The sequence below is a fragment of the Sminthopsis crassicaudata genome, chromosome 3, assembly GCF_048593235.1.
Source record: "Sminthopsis crassicaudata isolate SCR6 chromosome 3, ASM4859323v1, whole genome shotgun sequence".
In the NCBI taxonomy this organism is placed as follows: domain Eukaryota; kingdom Metazoa; phylum Chordata; class Mammalia; order Dasyuromorphia; family Dasyuridae; genus Sminthopsis; species Sminthopsis crassicaudata.
Genome location: NC_133619.1, coordinates 466,330,845 through 466,357,298, shown reverse-complemented (window position 1 = coordinate 466,357,298; position 26,454 = coordinate 466,330,845). Strand labels below are relative to the sequence as shown.

The 26,454-nt window shown below is 33.1% G+C and overlaps 1 protein-coding gene across 1 annotated transcript; it reads right to left on the bottom strand.

Moving 5' to 3' along the window:
• Positions 1-1,213: 1,213 nt before the first annotated feature.
• ARL5A (ARF like GTPase 5A) lies at positions 1,214-26,253 on the bottom strand. The gene is made up of 6 exons (XM_074303457.1): positions 25,830-26,253; positions 19,364-19,424; positions 18,652-18,799; positions 17,080-17,163; positions 7,937-8,088; positions 1,214-3,465 (listed from the first exon to the last, which is right to left on the bottom strand). The coding sequence occupies exons 1-6, from the start codon at positions 25,873-25,875 to the stop codon at positions 3,417-3,419; spliced, it is 540 nt and encodes a 179-aa protein (XP_074159558.1). The 5' UTR covers positions 25,876-26,253; the 3' UTR covers positions 1,214-3,416.
• Positions 26,254-26,454: the final 201 nt, after the last annotated feature.

The following is a 26,454-nucleotide window of genomic DNA, read 5'->3' as shown; positions in this document are numbered from 1 at the left end:
TTCCTAGCTGTGTGACCTTAACCCTAGCCTCAGGGGAAAAAAAAAGTATCAAGTGCTTAATAAATTAAATATTGTTATTTTATAAGAAGTATCATGAACTTATTAACCTATATAAGAAAGTGAGCCAAATAAGGCTGTGGATTTAAAAAGGGGGAAAAATAAAACCACCTTGGAGGTGTGAGGAAGAAAAGAGTAAACAAAGGAAATACAAATTTCAATAAGATGAACAGAGGTTTCATCAAACTGCATTCTGAGAAGCTGAAATACAAACTGATGAAAATATGGCAAAGTAATTTTATAGTCTGTAGTTATACATTAAGGTCAATAAATAAATACAACATTTCTTCAAATGACATGGAAAATAAGTCCAATCTATCAAAAAAAAAAAAAAAAAAAAACCTTAAAAAACCCTTAGATTTCAATGTTCAATGAAGACTACCAAATACTGAGAATAGCTACATTTTCAAATACCTTTCCCAAAAAAAAAAAATAAATTCACATAATGGGGAATCAGCTATGGTGAAATTTACTGTAGACAAAGCATTTTAAATAAGAATTCAATTAATAAAGATCAGATCTCATTAGGACAATTATCAGTTGAGTACATGCCTAACATAGCAAATTCTGTTATAGGCTCCACCGGACTCCTTTAATTTCAAGAGTTTTTGTAGTCCTCTTTTAGTAAAGGAGATAATTGCTTTAAAAAACTGGGAGTTATATAATATATACAATACTATGTAAGACAGACATTTATTAGATGAACTTAATAGTCATTGCAAATTAATTTTAGGCACTTCTTGAACACAGACTGTGAACACTATCTCCCAAAAACAGTACAAGCTTTTAGTACATTATGGGACTTAATCCTTTGATCATATACATATATATATATAAAATGACATTTCAAGTTTGGACTTTTTGAGACTTTTTAATTGGTAGAAAATTCCTAGTATTGGAAACCCCCCCTGCCAATGCTGATAGCAACTCTTCTGCAATTTATAGTTTTAGAATCAGGAAGATCTAAATTCAAATCTGACATATATTGATAATATGACCCTAATCTCTGAGGCACACCTCTTTATCCAGTTTTTCTTCTAGAGTTCCTGTGGTTGAAAAAAATTTCTCCAAATTTAGCCAGACTGGTCCTCAGGCAACAAAAATGTACTTTATCACTGAGCACAACACAAAGCTTTTCCAACTTGGTAAGACCAAGTATATTTAAAATATATTTTTATTTAAATTGTGTATTTAACAATATACAATAAATTTGGAAAATAAAACATTAGGAAGAGAGCATACTGTCATCAATATGATTTGGAGGAAGCCATTAGAGGGACCTATGTCAGTATCCAAAATAAAAAAAGTCAAAGAAAGAACTAGAAGGATGCTGAGTGTGCCCCCACTCTCAGCTACAATTTTTGAAAATTTGGTCTAAAATACCATCTGCATTAGATAAATAAGTATAACTTCTTTTTCCTAACAGGTGATTGGGGGGAAAGTTTTAAAGTATCTAGAGTTTGAGAATCAATTAAGCTTGACTCAATAAGGGTCTATAATCGATAGCCCATCTTCAAAAGCATACTGACCTTTATATAATTAAAACTCTCATGCTTCCATTTTAAGCCTGAAAATGTATAATGGTTATAAAAACATAAAAACACAATGTTCTTAATGTTAAACACTGAAGTGCTCTATCAAAACCACATGCTTCTGGCTTAGTTAAAATTTTATTATTTTTATAACATATTTTGACTTTTAAATCTATATTACTATTTATTTATATGTACATTTATTTCTTCCTATAAATTCATTAATTTGAAAAGGTTCAAATTAAGTTTTAAAATTATTTCTTGTACAATTTGGATTATATTGTTTTGAAATAGTTGGGATTTTAAAGTTAAACCAATATAATATGCAGGGATTTTTAAATGATAATAGTATTAATTAGTATAATAGCTATTCCTGGTTATGTCAGAGGTTTATGTTTTGACTTTTAACAAATCTTTTTAAAAATATCAATTCAACATTTATAGCACTCTGAGCAACAGTATTATAAATGGCAATAAAGTTTAATATAGATTACTTCAAAAGTCACCATGCAAAACCATTTTGAAATCATAATAAACATTCAGAAAAATTCAGAACTAGTTACCTAGTTATTAAGCAATATATTAAGTGGGAATAAACCTCTTAGCTATAATTTTAACTGTTCTCAAAATACTGATGTTTTAAAACTTAAAAGTAAAAACAACTTCTTGCTTTTCATAGCAGACCACTATAAATCAATGGCAGAACCTCCCCATTTTAGTGACTAGAATAGTATGCTTTACTCTTTAAGAGGTCAAATTCATTTAATAGTTGTCATATAATTTAAGGTATGTACAGTGATTCTAACTAAAACCCAATACTTCAAAATTTTTGAAGGGTCACACCATTTGATAGACATATTTCTCAATTTTTTTTCTCATAATTGGCTCTGAAAATTCACTTCCTAAATTATATTCTCATAATTTAAAGTATAAGATTACTTACTTAAATAGGTAATAAGTCCTTTAAAAAAAAAAAGAAAAAGAAAAAAAGAACATTCTGGAAATAAATTAGTGGCAGTTGGTAATATTAAATCAACTACTACATAAGAATCCCACTCCAGTGTACCATATCTTTTTTGTGTGTGTTTAGGAATTCATCTGACCCCCTCCCACTCCGAAATCCTAAATTTAGAAACTTTCAGCTTTCTTTTCTTTTTTTAAAGAAGCAGTGCAAAATTTTTTCTGGGTAGGTTAATACAATACAGAGAACATGAAGACAAAATATAAGTGACAAGTCAACATCTATGTACTGGTTTCATTCTAGATATAAGTAACTATATTATTCATTTAGGTTAGGTATATTATTTACCTTTAGTATATAAATCAAAGCCATTAACCTAAATTGGAAGTATACACACAATACATATACAAACTGATGCAAAACATCTTTCTCATATGTAACATTACATTTTAAAAATAATGGATATTGAATACTTGTGCCATTGATTTTTTTTTTTTGACTTAATCAAACGAAAAGACAACATTCAATTTAGGGAGAGTTATACTGATAATAAAGCTCTTGTAGTTAAAAATGTCTTCCTCTCCCTTTATACTTACCACAGACTACACAATGTCCTGAGAGGATTCATCATGACAGAATGTCAATCACAGCTTTAAGACCTAACTTCAGAAGAAACTTATGTGAAAGCAAACTGGAACGTGGGACTCCATCTTTCTTTTCAAAGAAGTGGTCTTAATTTGTTTCTTATAGAAAAAGTTTGTCAGTTTATTATAAATATATCTAACCCATTAATTTTTGCAGCTTTCAGGTTAATTATAGTCCAGCACTTCATTTATGCAAAGTCTACAAATAGAGGTCAGTAGAGATCATCTAATCTTAAGTCGTGACATCATCCATTCAAGTCCTTGGCACAATCTATAAATAAAGAAAATAAAATTATCTAGTTAATATGTCACATTTTAAGGGAATATATTCTAATGGTAACTATAGCTCACATGTATATGGACTTTATAAGAAACATTATTAGGAAAGAGCACTGGATTTGTAGTTAGAGAAACTAGACTCAAATCCTAGCTGCTAAGTACTAATTTGCAATCCAGGGCAAGTCACTTAACCTCTGGGCTTCATTCAAAAATAGAGATGAGCTCTATTGTTCTTGCCTTAGACCTAATTCTATGATCTTTTTACAAAGATTTTTCACATATCATCTTAACCATACAACAACTCTGAGACAGGTATCTTACATATGAGGAAACTGGGGTCTTAAAAGGATTAGTGACTTATCTTTGGTACCCATCTGTTGAAAAGTTCTGATTTTTCTAATTGGTTTTTTTTGTTAACTGGTTCACCCCTTTGAGAGTCAGACTTACCTGAACTTCTATTCCCTGTTGTATCTACCTTCTCTCTCATTTTCCTGGATTCAATTACAACTTCTCCCTACACATGCTTTGATAAACCTATATTGAATCTACACCTTTAGGCATGACTTCCTGCCATACATGAGTAGCAATTCCAGGCTTTTTATTTCTAAATACTTCCTGTATACTTTTATCTAGATATAATAAATTCTTCCTGTAATATTTGTATGTGGACATACTAATATGTTTTGAAACTCAACATGTCTTAAGAATGAACTCATCTTTCTAAAGATTACCTTCTTTCTGCCAAAAGGACTATTATTCTTCTAGCTAGCCTACTAGGCCTGAAACTTTGAAACTTATCACCTTTGATGCCTTTTGTTCCTTTGTTTTCTATATCTAGTCACCAAGTAGTATTCAATTCTTCCTTCAGAGGCCTCTTTAATTTTTTTTCTTTCCTATTCCCATTGTAAACAGCCTCAGACCAGGTCTTCTCAGTTCACAATCATCTTCAAGGATCCAATATCTCCCTACTAAAACTCATTCTACTACCATGCATAAAAATTAATCTTCCTAAAATAAGTCTTGTCATATATGTCAAAAATTTCTTTGTTTCCTAAACTTCAGGCCTGCCACATGCTAACACCATGTTTAACCCTGAGCAACAGACATGAGGTAAGATTTTGGTTCATCGACCAAGCTCTATCTTTACTATTGAGACCTCAGGCTTTTCTAATCATATCCTTTACCTGACTCTTGATCTTTTCTTGCCCAGACTCTTGAATTTCTATTACACAGTACCTTACCTGTTTTTTCTGATCTCTGCCTTGTCTTCTCAGACTCAAATGTACTTGCCTTGCTTTAGTTAGCTTCCCTGAAACTATGACTAGCCTGATTTCTGCTACTTGACAGTCTCCTCCTATTTACTCACACTAATGGCTCTGTGATGTTCTCTATCCCATTGCTGCAAAGTTTGGGAGTAATAATGGCCATATTCCTCCCTGAAAACTCAAAAGTTTCTGCTTTGTTTCACATCAAATATGAATATATCCTTGGATTTATTTAATTTAGGATTAATCCCGACCTTAATTTACCCTACTTCCAAATTCCCCTTTCCCCTTTTCCCTCATATTTCTCTGTTGAGCAAAACTTGTTTCTGTACTCAATTTTGTGTGTTCTTCCCTCCTTGACCAATTCATATGAGAATGAGTCAAGTGTCACTCACTCCCTCTACCTCCTCCTTCTTGTTTATATAAACCTCTACCTGCCTGTATACTTAAATTATATCAGATAATTTTCTGTAACCTTCCACCTTTCAGTGTATACCTCTTCTCCCTTTTTTCTTTTTAAATAACAAAACAATTTTTACAGTGGAGGGAGGGAGGAGTGAGGGTGAGTAAGTAAACCTTACTCTCATCAGAATTGGCTCTTTAGGAAATAACATACATATACAATAGAGGTACAGAAATCTATCTTACCCTGCAAGAAAATAGAAAGGGCATGGGATATGGGAAAGGGCGTGGTCAGTAATAAATAACTTTTGAGGAGGGACAGGGTTAAAAAGAGAGAGAATAAATGGGAAGAAAATACAATTAGTAGTAATCATAAAAAAATGTTCGATGCCGTGTTTCTCTGATGGAATATTTTTGTTCTTTGGTAAATGAACAAGAAAAAAAAAACAAACACACACCTGGAAAGTCCTCCATGAACAAAGTGAAATATACTGTATACAACGTAATAGCAATGTTCTGGGATGACCAGCTATAAATTACTTTTTTTTTTTTTTAATAGCTTTTTATTTACAAGATATATGCATGGGTAATTTTTCAGCACTGACAGTTGCAAAACCTTTTGTTCCAAATGCAAATTATTTTGTAATTCTCAGTAGTACAATAATCTACAACTACTCTGGAGGACTTAGGATGAAAAATCTTATCCAGAGGATAGAGAAGGAACTGATCGAGTCTGAATACAGGTTGAAACATTCTCTATTTCCCTCTCCAGCTTTCTCTTTATTTTTAATTTAATTTTTCTTGAAGGTTTTTATCTTTATTAGGGTGGGAGATCTATGTTTTCTTTCACAACTTGACTTTTATGGAAATGTTTTACATAACTTCACATGTGGTTTCTTAATTGTGGGTAAGGATAAAGGAGAAAAACTAGAATTCAAATACCTTTAAAACAAATGAAAAAATTATTTTGAATGTAATTGGGAAAAAATATTAAAAATAAAATCAAAACGTAATAGGGCTACCCCAGGCTTTCTGTCTAATTAGATTCCCTCCATGATTCCTCATAATAAGAGGGCTTATAAAGGACCCATGTATCATCTTTCCATATTAGAATTTCCATAGAATTAAGCACTTTATCTTTGTTTAGTCCTCTATCATAGTTTAACTCCTGTGCTTAAACCAGATTTTCTGCCCAGAATTTAGTCTTTTCACCAGGAATGCTTAGAAGTCCTCCATTTCTTTAAAAGTCTATTTTTTTGCTCCTGTAGAATTACATGTAGGTCTGCTAAGGAAGTTGGCTAATTCTTGGCTGATGTTTAACTCTTATGCCTTTTAGAATATCATATTCCAAATTTTCCACTCTTATTATTTAACTATGATTCTTTATTACTTGAACTTTGTTTTTCTGACTGTGATATTTTTCTCTTGACCAGGAAGCTTTGGATTTTGACTATAATGTTTCTGAGAGTTTTCATTTGTGGTTTGATTCAGGTCAGTTAATCAGTCAATAAACATTAATTTTAAGCACCTATTATGTGCCAGGCACTATGCTAAGCAATGGAAAGTAAGGAGATAATTGGTGGATTCTTTTTATTCCTACTCTGCCCTCTGCATTTTAAGATATTTGGGCAGTTTTCTTTTCAAATTTCTTGAAATATGATGGTTTGTTTTGTTTTGTTTTTTTGGTCAGTGTCATCCTTCTGAGTTTGTATCTTGGGTCTTCCTGCCACTATAGACTTTTGTTTGTCTGCTTGTTCTTCCTATCTACTTCCTGATTTCATATTTGACATTAGGGTTGGGCTTTGCTACCTTTCTGGAAGGAAGATTGGAGCTGGGCCTGTTGTGGTTTTCTTGAGGTATTGTATTAGTCCAATATCTCAGGAATAGGCTGCGGGTATCCAAACTTTTAGTATTCCCAAAGTGCTCTATCAAGGCAAAGTTGGATCACTGTGATCTCTGTACATTCCAAATCTGGGTTTGGATCTCATCAATATATTGATTGCTGCTGGATTCAGACCTATAATTTTGAGAGGTGGGTGGTGACAAAGCTGTTAGCTGGCAATTGTACCTACAATCTGCAAAGGATCAGATTCAGGTAACAAGTCTAGGACCTTGTCTTGGCCTTAAGCATTGTCCCCAGACACTGGAATGCTACATATGACTTCCTCTTGGCCAAATTCTTCTCCAAATGTCTCCCAATGTTGACCTAGGCTTGAAAATGACTGAATTTTCCTTGGCTATCCTAATCAGTAATGAGTCTAAAGAATTTTCTACTTTTGTTCAGTTTTTGAGTGAGACTACTCTGTATTTTTTTCCTGCTATTCTCTATCTTCCAATTCTAACATTACACTTCAGCCCTTATAGATCTTGTATTTCTTTTTAACTCCTGTTGATCTTATAGCCTAAACCACAATATTTAGTACTGAATTATACAATATTTTTATTTTAAATATTTTAGCTAGTACAGAAAAAAGAAAATAAGAAATGAAGTTAGGAGACTTTGGTTTAAATCCCGCATCTGCTAATTATTACTCGTGATTCACCTATTTGAGCCTCAATTTCCTCATCCATAAAATGAAGTTATTAGATACCTCCCAGTCCCTTTCAAGCTCAAGTTCTTTCCTATGGCTTTTGAAAAGCAGGAATCCTACTTTATACTTTCTTACTATCCCCAAAATGTTAAGCACATTTACACATTACAATGTGTTGATTTCAAAAAACAAAACAAAACAAAAAACATGTGAATGTAAAGAAAATGAAAAGAATATAAAATTATCCAAAAGAATGTATTCTTACCCCTCACCAGTGAGAGCACAGCATGCCTGGATATGCCACTGGTGATCTTTAATTGAAGTTAACTTCAAAAACTGGGAAATTTCAGCTACAGTCATGCATTCTTTAACATCTTGTTTGTTAGCAAAAATCAGCAATCCAGCTTTCCTTAGATCCTATGAGAGCAAATTAAAACTACTTGTTTCTGAGGTTTCCAAATCACTAATTCAAACATTTAAATTCTTCTTCAACAATAAAATAAATTATGGTTTAAAAAAAGAACAGAACCCTACATATTTATATTTTCAAAAATAATGTACATGTTTAAATTTCCCTAATTTAAAAAAAAATTTTTTTGGATAGAAGGTGGAGGGAAAAGAAGAAACATAAGAAGTTTCTAACTGAAGTCTGTTTACAGATATAATAAAGCAGAAAATAAATCACTAAAACTAATAAAGAATTTAAATCAAAATAATGATTCCCCAATATCTATTACTATTACTAAGAATCAAATATCAAGTTAAACAAAAGTCTAATATCCCCTGCTAGTCTTTTTTTTTTTTTTTAATGTGAAGTTTCTGACATAGAATAACAATTATATCACCAATAATAATCCTGGATCTTAAAATCTCCACATTAAACTTGCATCAGCTTTTAGCAGCACTGCTACTCCAAACAAGACAACTAAATATATAAACTTTTTACTATGTCAGAAAAGAGATTCCCAACATGTTTAACACAGTATCTAATGCTATCTACAATTTTTCACCTATCATTTGTATAGCACGATCTAGTGAAAAAGAGGTCAGACTGATAATAATACAACTTAAATCTAATCCTAGTTCAGCCACTATAACTCACTGCATAGATCTGGAAAGTTACTTTTAAGTTCTGTATTTCAGTTTCTAATCTTAGTTATCTAACAGGGTGGTTATAAAAATATGATATAAGAGAAATGTGGAATACTTTAAAATGTTGTGATTTTATCAGAAAAATATTCTTCCCATTGATACATATCACAACCCATTTGTAGATTGGGTGGGTAGGAACCCACAAGCCTCAGTAGATAGCCTTCAAGAACCACTGTGGCTGAAAATAATCATCTGTTAGCCAACCATTTTGATTATGAATTTCCTTGAGACTAGTGAGGTTGTACCTTGGAAGACAGACTGGGGTCCATACCTGAAGTACAGCTAATAGGCACTGCCAGAACTATGAAGTATCAAACTTTAATGGAGACAAAGAGAATGCTCTCTGAAAACAGGAAGTGAGATCCTTGTTTTTCCATTGATAGTGATACTACCCAAGATGCCATTTCTTGTCTTAGACTACATAGTCTTAATTTGTCTAATGTTTAGCTCAAATATAAACACACAGACACAGCCCCAACTATAAGGCCATGGCACTCAATAATCATTATTAAAGTATAATAATAAATAATAAAATTAAAATAATCAATAAAATTGATATTATAATTATTTTTTAGAATGGTATCCCTATTCTCAACCCCGCCCCCCCTCCAAACCAATGTTTGTAATCAATTTAATGCTCCTGAAACAATGTTTTCAACATATTGTTTTCCTGCTCAAAAAGCATCAACATCTGTGGGTGAGATCCTCTATAATCTGACCTCAAATTACTTTTCTGCCTTACCTGGCAACAGTCCCCTACAAAAACCTTGGGCTTTAATAAAAATGGCCTCCTTTCTCATGGTTTAGAAGTCATCTTATATTCTTTCAGATTCATTACTTTTTTTATACAGATTCATTACTTTTTTTATACCATTGCCCCAAGGTCTTTTCTATCAATTGCAAATCTTATTAACTCCTTCAAGCCTTGGCTTAAATCCTTTTTTTCAAATTAAGCCTGGGGGCAGCTAGATGGCCCAGTGGATAGAGCACCAGCCCTGAATTTAGGAGGACCTGAGTTCAAATGTGGTCTCAGACACTTAACACTTCCCTGCGCAAGTTACTTAACCCCAGCCTCAGTGAGGGGGGGGGAGGGGAATTCAAATTAAGCCTTTTTGAACCATTTAATTCAAATATATATCCCTCCAAATTTGAAGCATTATATTATATTAGTTTTGTGACAATTAACCACGTGCTTCTTTGTGTCATTCTTTTATTCTTATGTTAATTTTTCTTTTTCTAATTTGACTTGAATAAAGACATACAGCATTCTTTTCAAATTTATGAGAAACCTAAAGCTCAGAAGAATTGTTAATATTCAGAAGTATTTAATCAGGACCCAAAAGGATTAAAAAGCCAGAGTAATGAGACAAATAAAACATGGTAAAATTTAACTAAAATAAGGTTCTGTATTTAGGCTTAAGAATTCAATTGTGTTAAGTATAGCATCAGAAACATATGGATACAAAAGAATTCATATAACAAAGGTATGAGATGGTTGTATAAGCTTACCATAAGTAGAAATTACAATAGTTTGGGTATAACTTTTTGCTAATGTGTTGATTAGATTTGTGTTTCATCAATGTAGAGTTTTACTAGGAAGAAACTTCCTTTATCAGTGTTAAGTTGGCACCAACTCAGGATCTTAGAATAGCCTGGGGAACTGAGTGGCTATAGAACCTCCCTAGGGACATGTAGCCAATACATAACAGAAGCAGAACGAGAATCCAGGTTTTCCTAACTCTGTTTTATCCATTACTACTCCATGCTACTGCTTAAAAAATAACTAGATGTTACCTATTCATTATTAATGGCACAGTCAAGTAGATGATACTCTTGGATACACCTAGTTTTTTCTTCTCCTAAGTGGAAAAAAGGCTGTGGTTATCAAGGATTCATTAATTCATCAAATGGAATTACTTTCCATTGGATCCAATTACAACCTGTCAAGTTTCAATAAGTTTGTTAGCACATTCATGTTTCCTCTAACAATTAAGTGTGCCAGGCCTCACATATTAAGAAAATAAATTTTTACTTTCCCAGGAAGCACCTATGATGTTGGTTTTTATGTTTATGCCAGTGGTTCTTACATGATAAGTATTTATCACTTTTGATGATAAAACCAGAATGTTCTTTTGGCAACTAATCTGAGGGCTCTCAATGTTACTGAAATTACAAAAATAAAATAACAAATAGTTCTTTTTTTAAAAAGCCTCCTGACCACACCTATTTTAAGCTAATTTTCTGTATCTCCACAGCCCATAAGCTCAGTTTGTTTCAATGGCTATTACAATATCTCTGGTATAGATGCTGGAGCTGTGGTCTTATAACAATGGAATAATTAACCAGTGACAATGCAAGCAGAAAAATCCCTCATTTATCAAAACTTTACAAAAATGTATTTCTTTGAATAAACAAGTAAACATAAATGCAATATTTTAAAAATATAGTTAGTCATAATTAAGCAAGGTTCATAATATCACTACAATGAATTTCTACATAACACACCAACTGTGATAAGTACACTATTTTAGTATAAAATGATAATAACAAGAAGAAATAATGTCTTTTATACTGTAGCTGTATTTAATTCTCTAAAGCAAATATTCATAGTTATAATACAAAATATATTAGAGCAAGGATGATCATGTTATACAATTCAGTAATGAACAGGTAAATAATCACATTCTACAATATCATGTATAAAACATTTAAAAAAACATTCTTCTCTGATATTCACCCATTCCATAATACTAGGATCCTACAATGAATTTCTGAAGGTTTTCTTTTAGCACAATCTTGTAGGATGTATACATAATTATAATATAAAAAAAGCACTATAAGATTTAGTATAGGTTTGAAAGGCTTAAGGAATTAGAAGTTAGCATAGCTAATGAAAGCTAGAATAAAATCGTTGATATGGTTTTGGGTTTTTGCATTTTTTTTTAAACCATCAAGAAAACCTGCCAGTGAAGAATATTATGAAATTTGTTAACAAAAGTATTAGGTAGTGACTTCAAAATTAATGATTTGTTAAAGTATCTAAACAGAAAAATGATGGCAAATAAGAAAAATTCTGTTTTCTACACAAGACTATTGGTTTGCCTCTTTTACTTGAATAGCAGTTTATTAATTAATAACAACTCATTTTACCAAGTCAAATTTGAATATTACAGAAACCTTCTCTTAATATAAACATAATTAATTAGAAGAAAAAGACTATTAGCTTAGTTTCCTATATAACATTATGAAAAAAATATTATTTGGTTGCTTGTCTGATAACTGTATATCCTATTGGTTCTAAATTACATTAGTAATGAATTTAAATAACAGAACAGAAGAAAGTGAAGTCCAGGAGAAATTTTTCTTTAGAATTTAATTAAACAACTTGGGGTTTCAAAACCAAGGCAGCAAAGATTAGAAAGGAAGCAAGAAGCTGGGAAACAATTTTTACAGTCAATGTTTCTGATAAAGCCCCCATTTCTAAAATATAGAGAATGGAGTCAAATTTATAAAAATACAAGTCATTCCCAAATGGATAAATGATCAAAAGATATGAACAGATTGTTTTCAGATGAAGAAATTAAACCCATCGATGGTCACCTGAAAAAATGCTCTAAATCACCTAATTAGAGAAATGCAAATTAAACAACTCTTGAGATAACACCTTGCACCCATCAGAGATTGATGACAGGAAAAGATAATGATAAATATTGGAGGCAATATGGGCAAAATAGGAAACCAATGAATTGTTGGGAGACTTCTGAATTCATGCAGCCAATCTAGAGACTAATTTGGAACTATGCCCAAAAAGCTATAAAATTCTGCATACCTTTTGATCCAACAGTGCTACTATATAGTCTATCTAAAGAGATCATAAAAAAGGGGAAAAGATCCACATTTGCAAAAATGTTTGTAGAAGCTATTTTTGTACTGGCAAAGAATTGGAAAATAAGTAGATGCCCATCAACTGGGGAATGGTTGAAAAAGTTATGGTATGTGAATGTAATGGAACACTATTTTTCTATAAAAAATGATAAGCAGGCTAATTTCGGAAAACCCTGTAAAGTTTAAATGAACTGATGCTGATTGAAGTGAGAAAAACTAGGAAAACTGTACACAGTAACAGCAAGATTGTGTGATGATCAACTATGACAGACTTAGCTCTGTTCAAAAAGTGTGGTGATCCAAGACAATTCCAAGAGACTTTGGATGAAAATGTCATCCATATCCAGAGAAAGAACTATGGAAATTGAATGTGGATCTATACAAAGAAAGCATTTTATCAGAGTTTTGTCTATAAAAGCAAACTTCTAGAAAACAATTCAATTTGATCATTAAGACTATAAGGTTTTATTTTTACAGCTAAAGGTTCTGATAAAGGCCTCATCTCCAAAATATATAGAGAATTGACTCTAATTTATAAGAAATCAAGCGATTTTCCAATTGATAAATGGTCAAAGGATATGAACAGATGTTTAGATGAAGAAATGGAAACTATTTCTAGTCATATGAAAAGGTGCTCCAAATCATTATTGATCAGAGAAATGAAAATTAAGACAACTCTTGAGATACCACTACACACCTCTCAGATTGGCTAAGATGACAGGAAAAGATAATGATGTTGGAGGGGATGTGGGAAAACTCGGACACTGATGCATTGTGGGTAGAGTTGTGAATGGATCCAACTATTTTGGAGAGAAATCTGGAATTATGCCCAAAAAGTTATCAAACTGTGCATACCCTTTGATCCAGCAGTGTTATTACTGGGTTTATATCCCAAAGAGATATTGAAGAAGGGAAAAGGACTTATAGGTGCAAAATTGTTTATAGAAGCTCTTTTCATAGTGGCTAGAAACTGGAAATTGAATGGATGTTCACCAACTGGAGAATGGATGAATAAATTGTTGTATATGAATGTTATGGAATATTATTGTTCTATAAGAAATGACCAGCAGGATGAATACAGAGAGGCATGGAGAGACATACATGAACTGATGCTAAGTGAAATAAACAGAACCAGGAGATCATTATACACTTCAACAACAATACTATATGATGATTAATTCTATTGGACAATGACAGGATCCAAATCAGTTCCAATTGATCTGTAATGAATAGAACCAGCTACACCCTGAGAAAAAACACTGGGAAATGAGTATGGACCACAACATAACATTTTCACTTATTTCACTTATTATTTCACTTATTGTTTGCTTGCATTTTTGTTTTTTCTTCTTAGATTATTTTTATCTTCTTTCTAAATTCAATCTTTCCTGTGCAGCAACATAATTATAAATATGTATACATATATTGTATTTAACATATTTAACATGTATGGGACTACCTAACATCTAGGAGAGAAGGTAGAGAGAAGGAGAGGAAAAGTTGAGACAGAAGTTTTTGCAAAGGTCAATGTTGAAAAATTACCCATGAATATGTTTTGTAAATAAAAAGCTATTTTTAAAAAGACTATAAGGTTTTAAGCTAAGTTGATTTGTAAAGAACTTTTAAAGTTAATACTTTAAACATTGTACTGATCTCTGAGAATACAAAGACAAAAACAAAACTATTGCCTTAAGAAGTGTGAACAAGCATAAAAACAAAGAAATTTCAAGAAGATAATAATAACAACCAGGACCAGGGAAAGAGATTTCAGGAAAGGCCTCTTATAGAAAAGTCACACCTGAAATGTATTTTGAAGTAAGTTCATGATTCTAAGAGACAGAAGGAAAGAAAAAGAAGGACATTCTATTCAAGGGCATGGAGACTGACAAATTAACTAATTTGAAGGTCCCAGACAGAAATTTAACTTTAAAAATATATTTCATATTTAAAGTTTCCTCCAGGCCTATATTCCCAAATAATCTTTTTTCCACAGAAATTAAAACATTATTATAATCAAACACTAATTAAAAACAGGGGACTATGAAGAATTTTTCTTAATGTGAAACACTATTTCCTGTTTCTCTTTCTCTATTTTTTCCTGTTTCCCAGTCTCTCCCTCATCCTTACCTCCCCTTTTTTACTGCTCTTAGCCTTTATATTCTTTTCAACCCAGGTACTTCTTCTAGCCTCAAACTACTTTCCTCCCTTTACTGCTATTTCATTTTTGAGATATGTCTCACAAATTTTCTCATTCTTTTTTTATACTTCTAGGGAAATGGTTTTCTTTTTGTTGACATCCAAACAAAGAAAACAATACGGAAATATTACTTTTTGTTCTTACAGGACAGTGACTGATAACAAAACAGGCAAAATATACCATGAAAATAGGATTGTACTATATCATGGTTACTAGGGATGATTGTGAAGAACAATCTAATATTTTAAGAATCTTTTTTAGTAATTTTTTTAAATAAGGGAGCTAAGCAAGAGAAAAATATATGTACTATGTATTAATATGCACACACTAATATTTCAACAACAATCAGAAACGCTGTAGATAAATGATATTGATTCTTACCTTGTATTCATCCAATTTCAATCTTAATTATGTTTCCTTTCAAAGATTAGCCTTTACTGTAAAGTTCCAATGTTTATGTGCTACCCCATTATGTGTTACATCCCATGAATATGCATCAAAGTAGTTATATTTTTGTATCTGGTAACTGGAATAAAGACTTTTGAGATCTGTTTTTTGAAGGTCTCATATTTACTTACAAAAGTTGCTGTTTTAGTTTCTTTTATACCGCTAGCTCATATTCTAAAAAAACATATTTACTATATTAAATATACTATAAATGCTTTCATCATTCCTCTCTATAACAACAAAAAAAAATTAATCAAAATCTTTTGTAGTAAGAAATCTGAAATTTCCTTATTAGTAAATTTCAATTTCTTCATCCAAATGTGACACTAAGGTGGGTTGCCTTTTTTCTTATATATGCTAAAGGTTTTTTTTTCCCCAATAACATATTTTTCCTATAACATTAATCATCATCAAATAAGGATTAGGCTGGGTTACCCAAGTGAAAAACTATTGAAAAATTATGTCTTCACTTTGGATAGGCATCTCTACACACATTATAATTTTATATCATAGTATGCTTTTCAATTAAAATATTCTTGAAAAAAATTCTTTAAATATATTTAGAGGTCTTTTAAATTGTTTTTTTAATATTTCATCAAATATAACAAGAAACAGCTCTTTGAAGTTGGGTAAAAAAATGTAATGCAACAAGAAAGTGGTTCTCAATATACTGTTAACCTGGTATTTTCTAAACTGAAAATTAATAAGTAGGTATAACAAGGGAAGGCCTTACAATCCCATGTGTAGTTTCCTTATTTTTCCCTGAAGAATCCTAACTCAATCAGCAGAAGCTGATGCAGAAGCATCAGGGCCATGTTCAAGGGAAAAAATGGAAAATACTGGCCACAAGCAACTGAAATGCTTCAATAATATCACATAAGCCTAAGATTCCCCCAATGATTTAACTCCAAAATTCTCTACTAGGGACCACCACCTGGCTCTCAAGGTCAGAACCAAAACAGGTAATTTCCCTAATGGCTGATTTTGAATCTCACAAATGTGGATGCCAATCCCCTTTTCCAACCATCTAACTTAAGTATTGCCACTGGTTTTGTCAATGTCTCCAACGTTCATCAGGCTTTGCATTTACCCACTAGATGAGGATGAATAGTCTTCTCCAATCAGAATGTGAATTTTTGGAAAACAAGGACTGCTATATCACACGATTAGTGTTCCCAACACATTGTCCAGCATATGGGTAATACTTAACAAAAAAACAGATAGGGTGTCAAAATAGATAGAATGGAGTCAGAAAGACCTGAGTTCAAATCCAGCCTCAGACACTAACTAGCTATGTGACCCTAAACAAGCCACTTAACCCCGTTTGTCTCAGTTTCCTCATCTGCAAAATGAGCTGGAGGAGGAAATGGCAAACCACTTTAGTATCTCTACCCAAAAAACTCAAATGGAGTCATGAAGAGTTGGACAGGACTGAAACAATTGAATAACAATCTATCCCAAACTTTCTATTGTTCTCTGCTTTCTATAAACCAGACCTGTCCCAAACACTTGGGAGAAGTACAACAGAACACCATTACTCTCCCACATTTTTCTGTTGTCTATCAGTTCCACTACTAATTTGAGAGTAAATAACATGGCTGGCCAATACTGTTAAGAGGGAGTTTTTTTTCTGAACTGCATTCAAAGGAGAACTCAACACCATGGGAAAGTAGAAAGAACAAGTATCAAGCAATGACATATACAATTTAAAAATATATATTACTTACTTCATGTGCTAACATTTTATAGAGTTCCTCTCTAGTTACAGAAATCCTCTCTCGGTCTGTACTGTCCACAACAACAATAACAAACTAAATTAAAAAAAAAAAATCATTAGTAATCACATAATGAATTCTTTAAAACTCATAAAATGCATTACAAAGTAGTTCAAGAACTAAACTTGCAAATGAGAAGGAACTGAATGTGAATCCCACTTCAGACATTCATAAGCCACATGGACAAAATATGATTTCTGTTCTCAGCTGCAGTTTCCTTAGCTGAGACAAGAGATAAAGCAACTACTGTATCAGTGAGGATCAAGTGGGTAACTATATCTAAAAGAATTTTGCAAACTTTAAAACCTTATGTAATTTTTCAACTACTGAATAAAGCATTGTAAAAGTGTCAGGTTGTTTTTGGGAAGGATTTCTCACTCTGAGAGTTCTTTACATCAATGAAATCCCAGGTCTAGACTGAAAAATACCAAAGTGCAAACAGTAGCCTAATGAACAAATAACATCTCTACCATATACTGAGGCAATCACTGTTAAAGAATCATTCTGTATCTATATAAAAACACACACATTTGACTTTTGTTAGCATTTTAAGGTTCAAAAAATTCTTTACATCTGTCATCTCATTTGAATCTCATAACAATCCCATGAAGGTTAGAGATATTACCAACCCTATTTTATAAATGAAGTACTAGAAGAAATGAAATAATTTACCTTAGGTAAAATTCAGGATTCAGACTTATGTCTTTCTGACAAAGTTCAGAATCACTATACTCACTATACCCTACACTGCTTCACAACATTTATCTTCTTATTAAAAGGATTAGTATAATGAACATACTCATTTCATGATAACCCTATGTGAAAGACATACTCTAATTATTATATTGTTGAAAAAGTTCAAATAACTTTGCCAGGGACACAAAGCTAGATGAGTGGCAGCCAGAGCTCCTTCTATATGACAAATAAGAATATTCCACTAAATTGAGAATAGTCCAATTGTAATACTATCTAAATAAAAACAAAACTTTATAAATGGTATAGTTTGATGTTGATTTGAAGAGAAAAAAAAAAACAAAATGAAATTTTATTAACTAGAACCTCAAAATAATCAGAAATATATTGCATTATACTTTAAGGGAAAAGAGGTAGATAACAACCTGAAGGTAAATTTAGACAAAACTGCAACTTTTGGGGTAATTTGCTCAATGAAGCCAATCTCCTAAATCTTCAATTTCTATATTATTCTATTACATATTCCATATATACACACACACACACACACACATATATTTTATATATATATATATATATATATATATATATATATATATATATATATATATACACACACACACACACAATGAAAATTAATGTTCAAAATGGAACTACCAAAGATGCAATTAAAGTTCATATTATATTAAGTAAAGCAGGAAATGAATTCATTTTACAAAAATTTTCAATGAGGATTAAAATTTTAAAAAGGTTGAACTTTAATTAACCATAGTGTTCTATCTCCCCAAGCATCTAGTTGAAAAAAAGTTTCACTATATAGTGAAGGATTACCTCAGTGTTAGTATAGTAAGTATTCCACGAAGAACGAAGAGATTCTTGGCCACCAATGTCCCACATCAGAAAACGTGTATTATTAACTACTATTTCTTCTACATTACTTCCTATAGTAGGAGATGTGTGTACAACTTCATTCATAGAACTGGGGAAGTAAAAAACAAAAAAAAACAAAAAAAAACAACCATCATATTATAATTGGACTACTGCTGGCTGATTCTCCTAATTTTTCTACTAAGTAATTCTACTAAGTAAAATTCTACTAAGCAATAGAACCTGACAATATTATGAATTCCCCTTCATATTTTATGTCTCCAAATACCACCAATAACAAAGGTATAAGAGAAAGTATTTCTTAACTATGAAAAGCTATTTGTAGAGAATTTTAGAAAACACATGGTGTTTTATTTACTAGAAAATCTATGACTTCAGAGAACTGTGAGAGTTTTACTAGTTGACATTGGTTAAAAAGAAAAAATGACATATAGAAAAACAAAATGGCATCCCTAATATATGAATAAATGCCAGAGCTGAAAATTGAAACTTGAATTTGATTCCTTATTTAGAACCACAGTGCCGTCTGCCTCTCTATAGGACAACTTAAATTTCAGGTAATTTAGTTTTTGCTTTCTTTAATTATAAATCACCCAGACAAGGATAATCAGTCAGAACTAAATTTTCTTTTAAAATTAACTTAATGAATACTTACAATTGGTAAAGAATGGTGGTTTTCCCTGCATTATCCAGACCAACAATGATAACTTTGTGCTCTGAAATAAAAATACCAATAAAACAGATGGATAAAGAATGCAAAATAAGAAAGATCAGAGTTCATATTTTTCTTCAGACTTCTATCTTTACCCTGCTGAAATTTCAGATATATTATATTAAAAACAGAGTTGACTTGAAACAAATTACCAAGTTAGTACAAGTTCATTTTCTGGTCCCTAATGACAAAGTAGGTATAAAATAAATTGTTACTGAAATTAAATGTCCTCTGCTTATCCAGTCATAAAATTCCAAGTTCTCTCAGGGACATAAAACATTTACAGGGCTTGGGGAGGAAGAGGCCTTAGAAATTATCTATCTAGTCCAACCCACTACTCCACAAATGAAGAAGCTAAGAACCAGTGACTTGTCCAAGAACATACGTCTAAAACTTGAACTCAGACATTCTTGATTCAAATTGTATTTCTTTCACTACAAAGGACTAATTCTCTTTTGTTTGATAGATAATACTGGAATAACTCTACTAGACTAGACAATAGATAATGTCTTATTAGTTAAGTGGACTTAAAGTTTAATATATATTGATAACATAACATCCAGTAAGCTAATTTGGTTTTATCTGCATTAATAGATACAGAATGCATTGTATGGCTTTTACAGTAGATCTGGGCCAATTCCAAAGAAGGAATTAGTCTCTCAAGCTGATACAGAATGAAAATGAGGGCCAGTAGAATTTTATGAGGTAAAATGGTATAGATGTTGAAGTCTCGGAAGATTAAAGTAGGAGAGATCAAAGACAGATAAAATATGAGCAGGAGTGCTGAAATTATCTAGAAGCAGATCCTGGAAATATGTGTTTGTTGGGGGCTAGGAAAAGAGAGAACAGTACTAGTAGATGACAACAGTGATGATTATGAGACAATGATATAAGCAACTTGATAAAACTTTGTTTCTTTGGATGCTAGTCAATTATGTAAGCTTCACTTCTAGATCACATTAATATTTGGACCAGCTACAATTACACAATATTTAGTGTTTATGGTTTTACAGACTATCATCTGTATTTAAAAGGAAAAAAACACTATATCAGTACTTCCTAACTACATCCATCTTTTTCTAAGTTTCTCCTACTCCCAGTCTCTCTTGACTCTTCATCAATTTGCTTTAAGGAATATATGGATAAACCATGGTCCTTCTACCTAAGTAAACAAGCAGATGAATGTGAAAACAACTGGAGAATTTAGGAAACTCAATGTGAGAAATTCAAATCACAACTAAAACCTTCCTCAATTTGATTTTCCTGCCTCATTTCCCACTCGTGTCCTTCATGAACTATCTACTCCAACAATATTAATTATTTACCATCCCTACAAATACAAGTCTTGTATACCTTTGCTCATAATATATTTCCATAGATCAACAGTCTATTCCACTTCTGGAGTACATTAAATATTTTTTCTTAACAATGTGGGGAAAAAAATCGCCTTATTATGCCCTCTCCTCTCTCCACCATACACACACCTTAGATATGGAGAGGGCATATTTTAAAAGGTTTAAGAAAGAACAATCTAAAATTCTTCAGCTGTTGATTAAAGACAAAAATGTCTCAAGAAATTCTAACACTAACAAAAATGTTTCATATGAAAAATGAGAAACTGAGTAAGGACAAAATAGGATGTATAAGTAAGAACAAAGTGAAGATGAAAGCAAAAGTGGCACAGATCTACAAGAAAGTCAGGAATATGAAAGTCCAAAGGCTTAGGATAAATATTAAGGAGAAAAAAAAAAAAAAAGAAAGAACTTAACAAAAAGTAATTGAGGATAAAAGAGCAAAGGAGAAGACAAACTATATCACAGGGGGCTAAAAGAATTTAAAGATAGGCTTTGCTGGACTGATAGCTAATTTCCCAACTAACATGCTAACACTTAGTCAAATGTTGTGAAGATATCCTAAGTGTACAACACAATAATCTTGTTTTTCTTTCCTCTTCTCATAATTTCTCCATCAACTTCATTTATTACCAGCTTCTAAGGATTCCTATACCAAATTCCCAGTTTGTATCTGAATCCAAAAACTCATATACTTAGATGGTAATATTGGAGTACAAAATCTGGATTTTCATAAAGAGGCTTCATATATTAGAATATATGCTAGCTCTTATTTTGAATTTATTTATATATGTACATGTTATTTCTCCTGCTAGAACGTAGGCTCCTTTGGGATAGAGACTCTTGTGTCCAGAATAATACTTGGCATACAGAAGAAGCTTAATGGATGCTTGTTGATAGACTCAAGGCTTGTGAATACAATTATCAGAGATTTAAAAATGGTGGAAAAAGAGAAAACTAGATATAGTCATTTACTAAGTCTGATATAAATTATAGATCAATACCAATGAAGAAAACCAAGGTGAGCAACAGTAACAATATTCTTGGCTTCAGATGCCTACATGCCAATTAAGATAACTTAAAGGAGTAGAGATTTTAATGCAAGCAAATAAGTTAGATATGTCTGTCTGCAACCTTGTCTGCACTACAGAATTAGGAAAAAAAAATTCTAATTTTCAAAAAGGGAAAGATTTTTTTTCAAATGACACAACCTCATATAGAGGCAATTCAAAGTAAAATTCTAGAATGCATTCTGACAAATATGATAAATGAAGTTACAACTATTTAGAAAGAATAATAACTCAAGAATTTTAACATTGTTTTTACATCATTTGTATTGTTATAAGAATGTAGGACAAGAAAAATGCTTAATTTGAAAATTAATTTAAATTCTTAAAAATTACAACCATCTTACTCCAGTATGGATTTCTCAAGAATAAGTCATAACAGACTAACTTCAATTCACTTTTTGGACAAAATTATTAGATGAGTTATGTCAAGGAAAACACAAACACAAAGGATTTCAACAAAGCATTTTGACAAAGTATCTCAAAATATCCTTGTGAATAAGATGGAGAAAAATGGGTTAGATAACTGTAATGGAGTACATTCACAACTACCTGAACAACTGGGCACCAAGTATATAATCAATGCCACTCTAGAATTTGTTTCCAATAGAGTGCTACAGGGATCTGATCTTGGTCATATTCTACACGTTATCAGTGCCATGGATGAAAGCTTCTCAAACTTGCAAAGACAAAGTTTGAAGGATTAGATAAAGCAGAAGACTAAATCAGGATCCAAAAAAGCAGTGACACTTAAGAAAAATTGGCTTTCAAGTCAGAGAAGCTCATAATGAAGTCTTGGGCAAATCATTTAGCCTTCCTCATACAATTTGAAAATGTTTTCAAACACATGTATACAAATAAAAAACTTAAAACACAATGTGCTATTTACAGCAAAAAAGGTGCTAAAGTGTTATACATAGAGAATAAATTCTTAGTTCTTAGATATGCTTTTCATCTATATAAATAAGACACAATTGGCCTTTAAATTATAGATTATAACACCACCAAAAATTATTTTTTTTTACATTTACTTTTATACTTTCTCATGAAGGACAGAGCTCAGGTAAGGTCAAAAGTATGCCCAAAATAGAAAACTATTGGGAACCACTCACTGAGTATATAACTTCTAAACTCATGATTCCTAATAGATGAAATTCAACTCCTTCTTAAAGGAACAACAAGATATACATAAACAAACATGATTTTCACATACCCATTCTATTAGGGAGCTAGTGGATTAACAAAGGTTCAGTGCATTTAACATTAAAATATGGTGATCAATTAAAAAATGGATTTGATATTTCATCTTTAATGAATACTATAGTATACAAAATAACCTCTAACCAAATTTTGACTAATGCCTAAATCATACGGTAGGATGGAGTGTTCGTTGCCTTTTTATTATATACACCTTATTATTTCACAAAATTCTGATATATTTGCATTTATAATGCAAATGCTATATAAAATGTCCCAGGCTGAAAAATATAGGAAGTCTAACAAAACTAATATGATAGCATTCTTCAGCACAATGTCTAACACAGTATGTTGTCCACAATGGGTACTTATAAAAACCTGCTGAATCAAATTATTTTGTTTTTAAAGTATTACTTATTATTGATAAAAGGACAACTTATTTTCATCACAAAAATCTAATTTTTATATTCATTAAAATTACAAAATTACACAGTACGAGGTTAAATGAAGAGCCAAATTTTCCAAATATTCACAGTTGATTTTACTAAAATATCACATGGTAAAGATCCTAGAATTTGAAGGTAATATAAGAAATTAACTGCTCTGGTACATAGATCTTAAGGCAGGTAAGAGAGCAACTAAATCTTAAGGAGATTAAATTCTTAGAGCTCAAAGAAACCTAAAAGTTCATTAAGTTCAATTTCCTTATTCAACATATAATGAAACTGAAGTTTAAAGAGGTAAAATAACTTGCCTGGAATATACTATTAGTTAATAAAAATCATGACAAGTTTTCACTATTTTAGAGCAAATACAAATGTAGAAAGGGAATGTAATTTGATATACCTTAGTTTCAACTAGAACATATTTGTAGTTCTTTGAAACAAGAGTTTGTTTTTTTTTTTTTCTTAAACGATGGACATAACCATTAAAAGTTGCACAACTCTAATATCAATCATAATCTTCAGGGAGTTGAAACATAAAAGAGGAGGTAGGGTGGTGACTTTTATCACAGAAACTACTTCATATTCAAATGTAACCCTAAGAACTTTGGTATATGACAACACCATGAACAGTACACAAAAAGAGCCACTATAAATTATTGATAGAATAAATGATGACTCAGGAAACCAGGCTTAAAACAGAAAAGCTACTAGGAAAATCCCATTGTATTTTTGTTTGCACCTTTACATTAAAATATCAATCATTTCTCTATTTTAAAGGGCAATATTCATGTTTTATAATAATTCTTGAAGTTTTACAAATACAAATATTCATTTATTTCAAAAGAATATAGACTTATACAAAGCTTACTTGAAGTGCCATTAATTATAGAAAACAATTGATTTGGTAACTTTTATAACCACAATAGTTCCAAAAACCTATTAATTCTGAATTCTGAAAAAGATTATTTTGGGGACTAAATCAAGCGTTCACAACATAGGGAGGGGGTCTGGATAAATTTCCTGGAATTTATGAACTTAAGAATTTTTAAATCACATTTTTTTTTTTTACTAACCCCTAACAATTAAGCTGTTCTTAAACTAGAGTGCATGAACTTTTTGTTTTTCAAAATATTCTAATAACTGCATTTTCAGCATGATTAATTTCCTTTATTATGTTATGTAACTTTTTAATTGCACTGGAGAACACTATTTTATGAAGAATCCATAGGCTTGCCAAAGGGGTCCAAGACCCCACACCAAAATGATTAAAAACCCGTTCTTCCCAAAATTCAGTATTTCCTTCGATTATGAATGTAGTCATTGAGCACCTATGACTTTGTCACCAAGGGAAATCATGGACATATTCATATCACAATACTGCAGTTGCCTTAATCTTGAAATATGAATTACACACGTCACTAATTCGAAATTATATTTTCATGCTTTAAAAGTATCTCCAGACTACCATTCATGATACTTAAAAAGGAGATCCTAAAGCATAAATCTAATAACCATATTCGTCAAAACAGCTTTAACTGTAAGACATTTGACATGGGTCCTTAACAAATATCCAAAGGCTGATCCAAAAGACGGGCAGAAGAATCCCAGGAATCAAAGCCTTTCCAGGCTGGAAGGGAGCCTTTAGCATTTAGTCCAAACCAATCGTTTTCAGTCAAGGAAACTAAAGTTCCAGAGAAGAGGAGAGCTACAGACGTGGAGTTTATCTCATTCACTATCCGCGAAGCTCGGGATCCTTAAGTTTTGCAGACTAAGAAAACCTGTCTCTCGCTCTTCCCGATAGGGCTTTACAGAGGTAAAGGGGAGTAACTTTAAGGGAACCCCCACACATACCCAGGGCTTAACAGAGGTAAAGGGGAGTAACTTTAAGGGAACCCCCACACATACCCAGACTCCAATTAGAAAAGTTGGAAGGCGGCACGTGTTGCCAGCCTGGGCAGGTGGGTGGCAATCTAGCCATCCCTGGAGGAAAGGGGAGTTGTGAAGACGAGACCCCAGCGCCCCCTTTTCCACCTCCTATCACATTCCTAGCCAAGGAAAATACGGACAAGCTCGGAGGCAGGGACTTCAGGAATAGTGGAAGATGCAAAGAAGCACTGTCCTGATCGCTCTGTGGGAAGAGATGGCTCGGACCGGTGGGCATCGGAACTACTGGAGAAGGGGACACCTGGCGCGCTTCCCTGGCAGCTCGAAGGGAACCACGTTCCCTCCCCCCTACCCCGGAGCACGCGCGGGCGCCGCGGCTGGAAATGTCCCTTTCGCCTCCCCTTAGGCGCCTCCCGTCTCCCTCCAACTCGGGCCTCCCTTCCTCCCTCCCTCCGTCTCTCACCCTGGTGATTGAACAGTCTCCATATCCTGGTGAAGAGAATTCCCATCCTCAAAGCAGCAGCCCCCGCCCCGGCCACTCAGGCCGCCTCCCCTCCCCCGGCTCAGTACCCGACGGCCAAGGGGAAGGAGGAAGAAAAGGAGGAAGACAAGCCAGAGACTCCACGGCCTCGGCAGCTACTGCTCTTGCCACCGGCCCGCTCTACGGGAGCCGGAGGGAGGCCGAAGGCCAGGCTGCCGCGCTGCGCATGAGGGCCCGCCGCTGCCGCCGCGGCACGCTCCGGGCTCGCGGACATCGCCGCCGTGTCGGGAAGGAGCCTTACCGGCCACCGTCACCCCCCTCCCCCCGTCTTTCCCCCACTCTCCAGCGCTGGTCTCCGGCGACGGCGGCAGCGACTGGGGGCCTCAAAGCGTGGGCGGAGTGGGGCGGAGCGGGGCGGAGCGCAGCAGAGAGTGGGCTGAAGGGGGCGGGGCGTGAAGAGGGATGAAAGGACGCGTGCGCAGTAGACGGGACGAAAGGGAGGGAAAGGTACTAGAGACTCACTAGGGGGAGGTCATTTGCATAACGCCTGCTGGGAGGGGAGGTCAGGTGGTCGCGGGAGGGGCCTTTGCTCCCGGAGTCCCGGGGC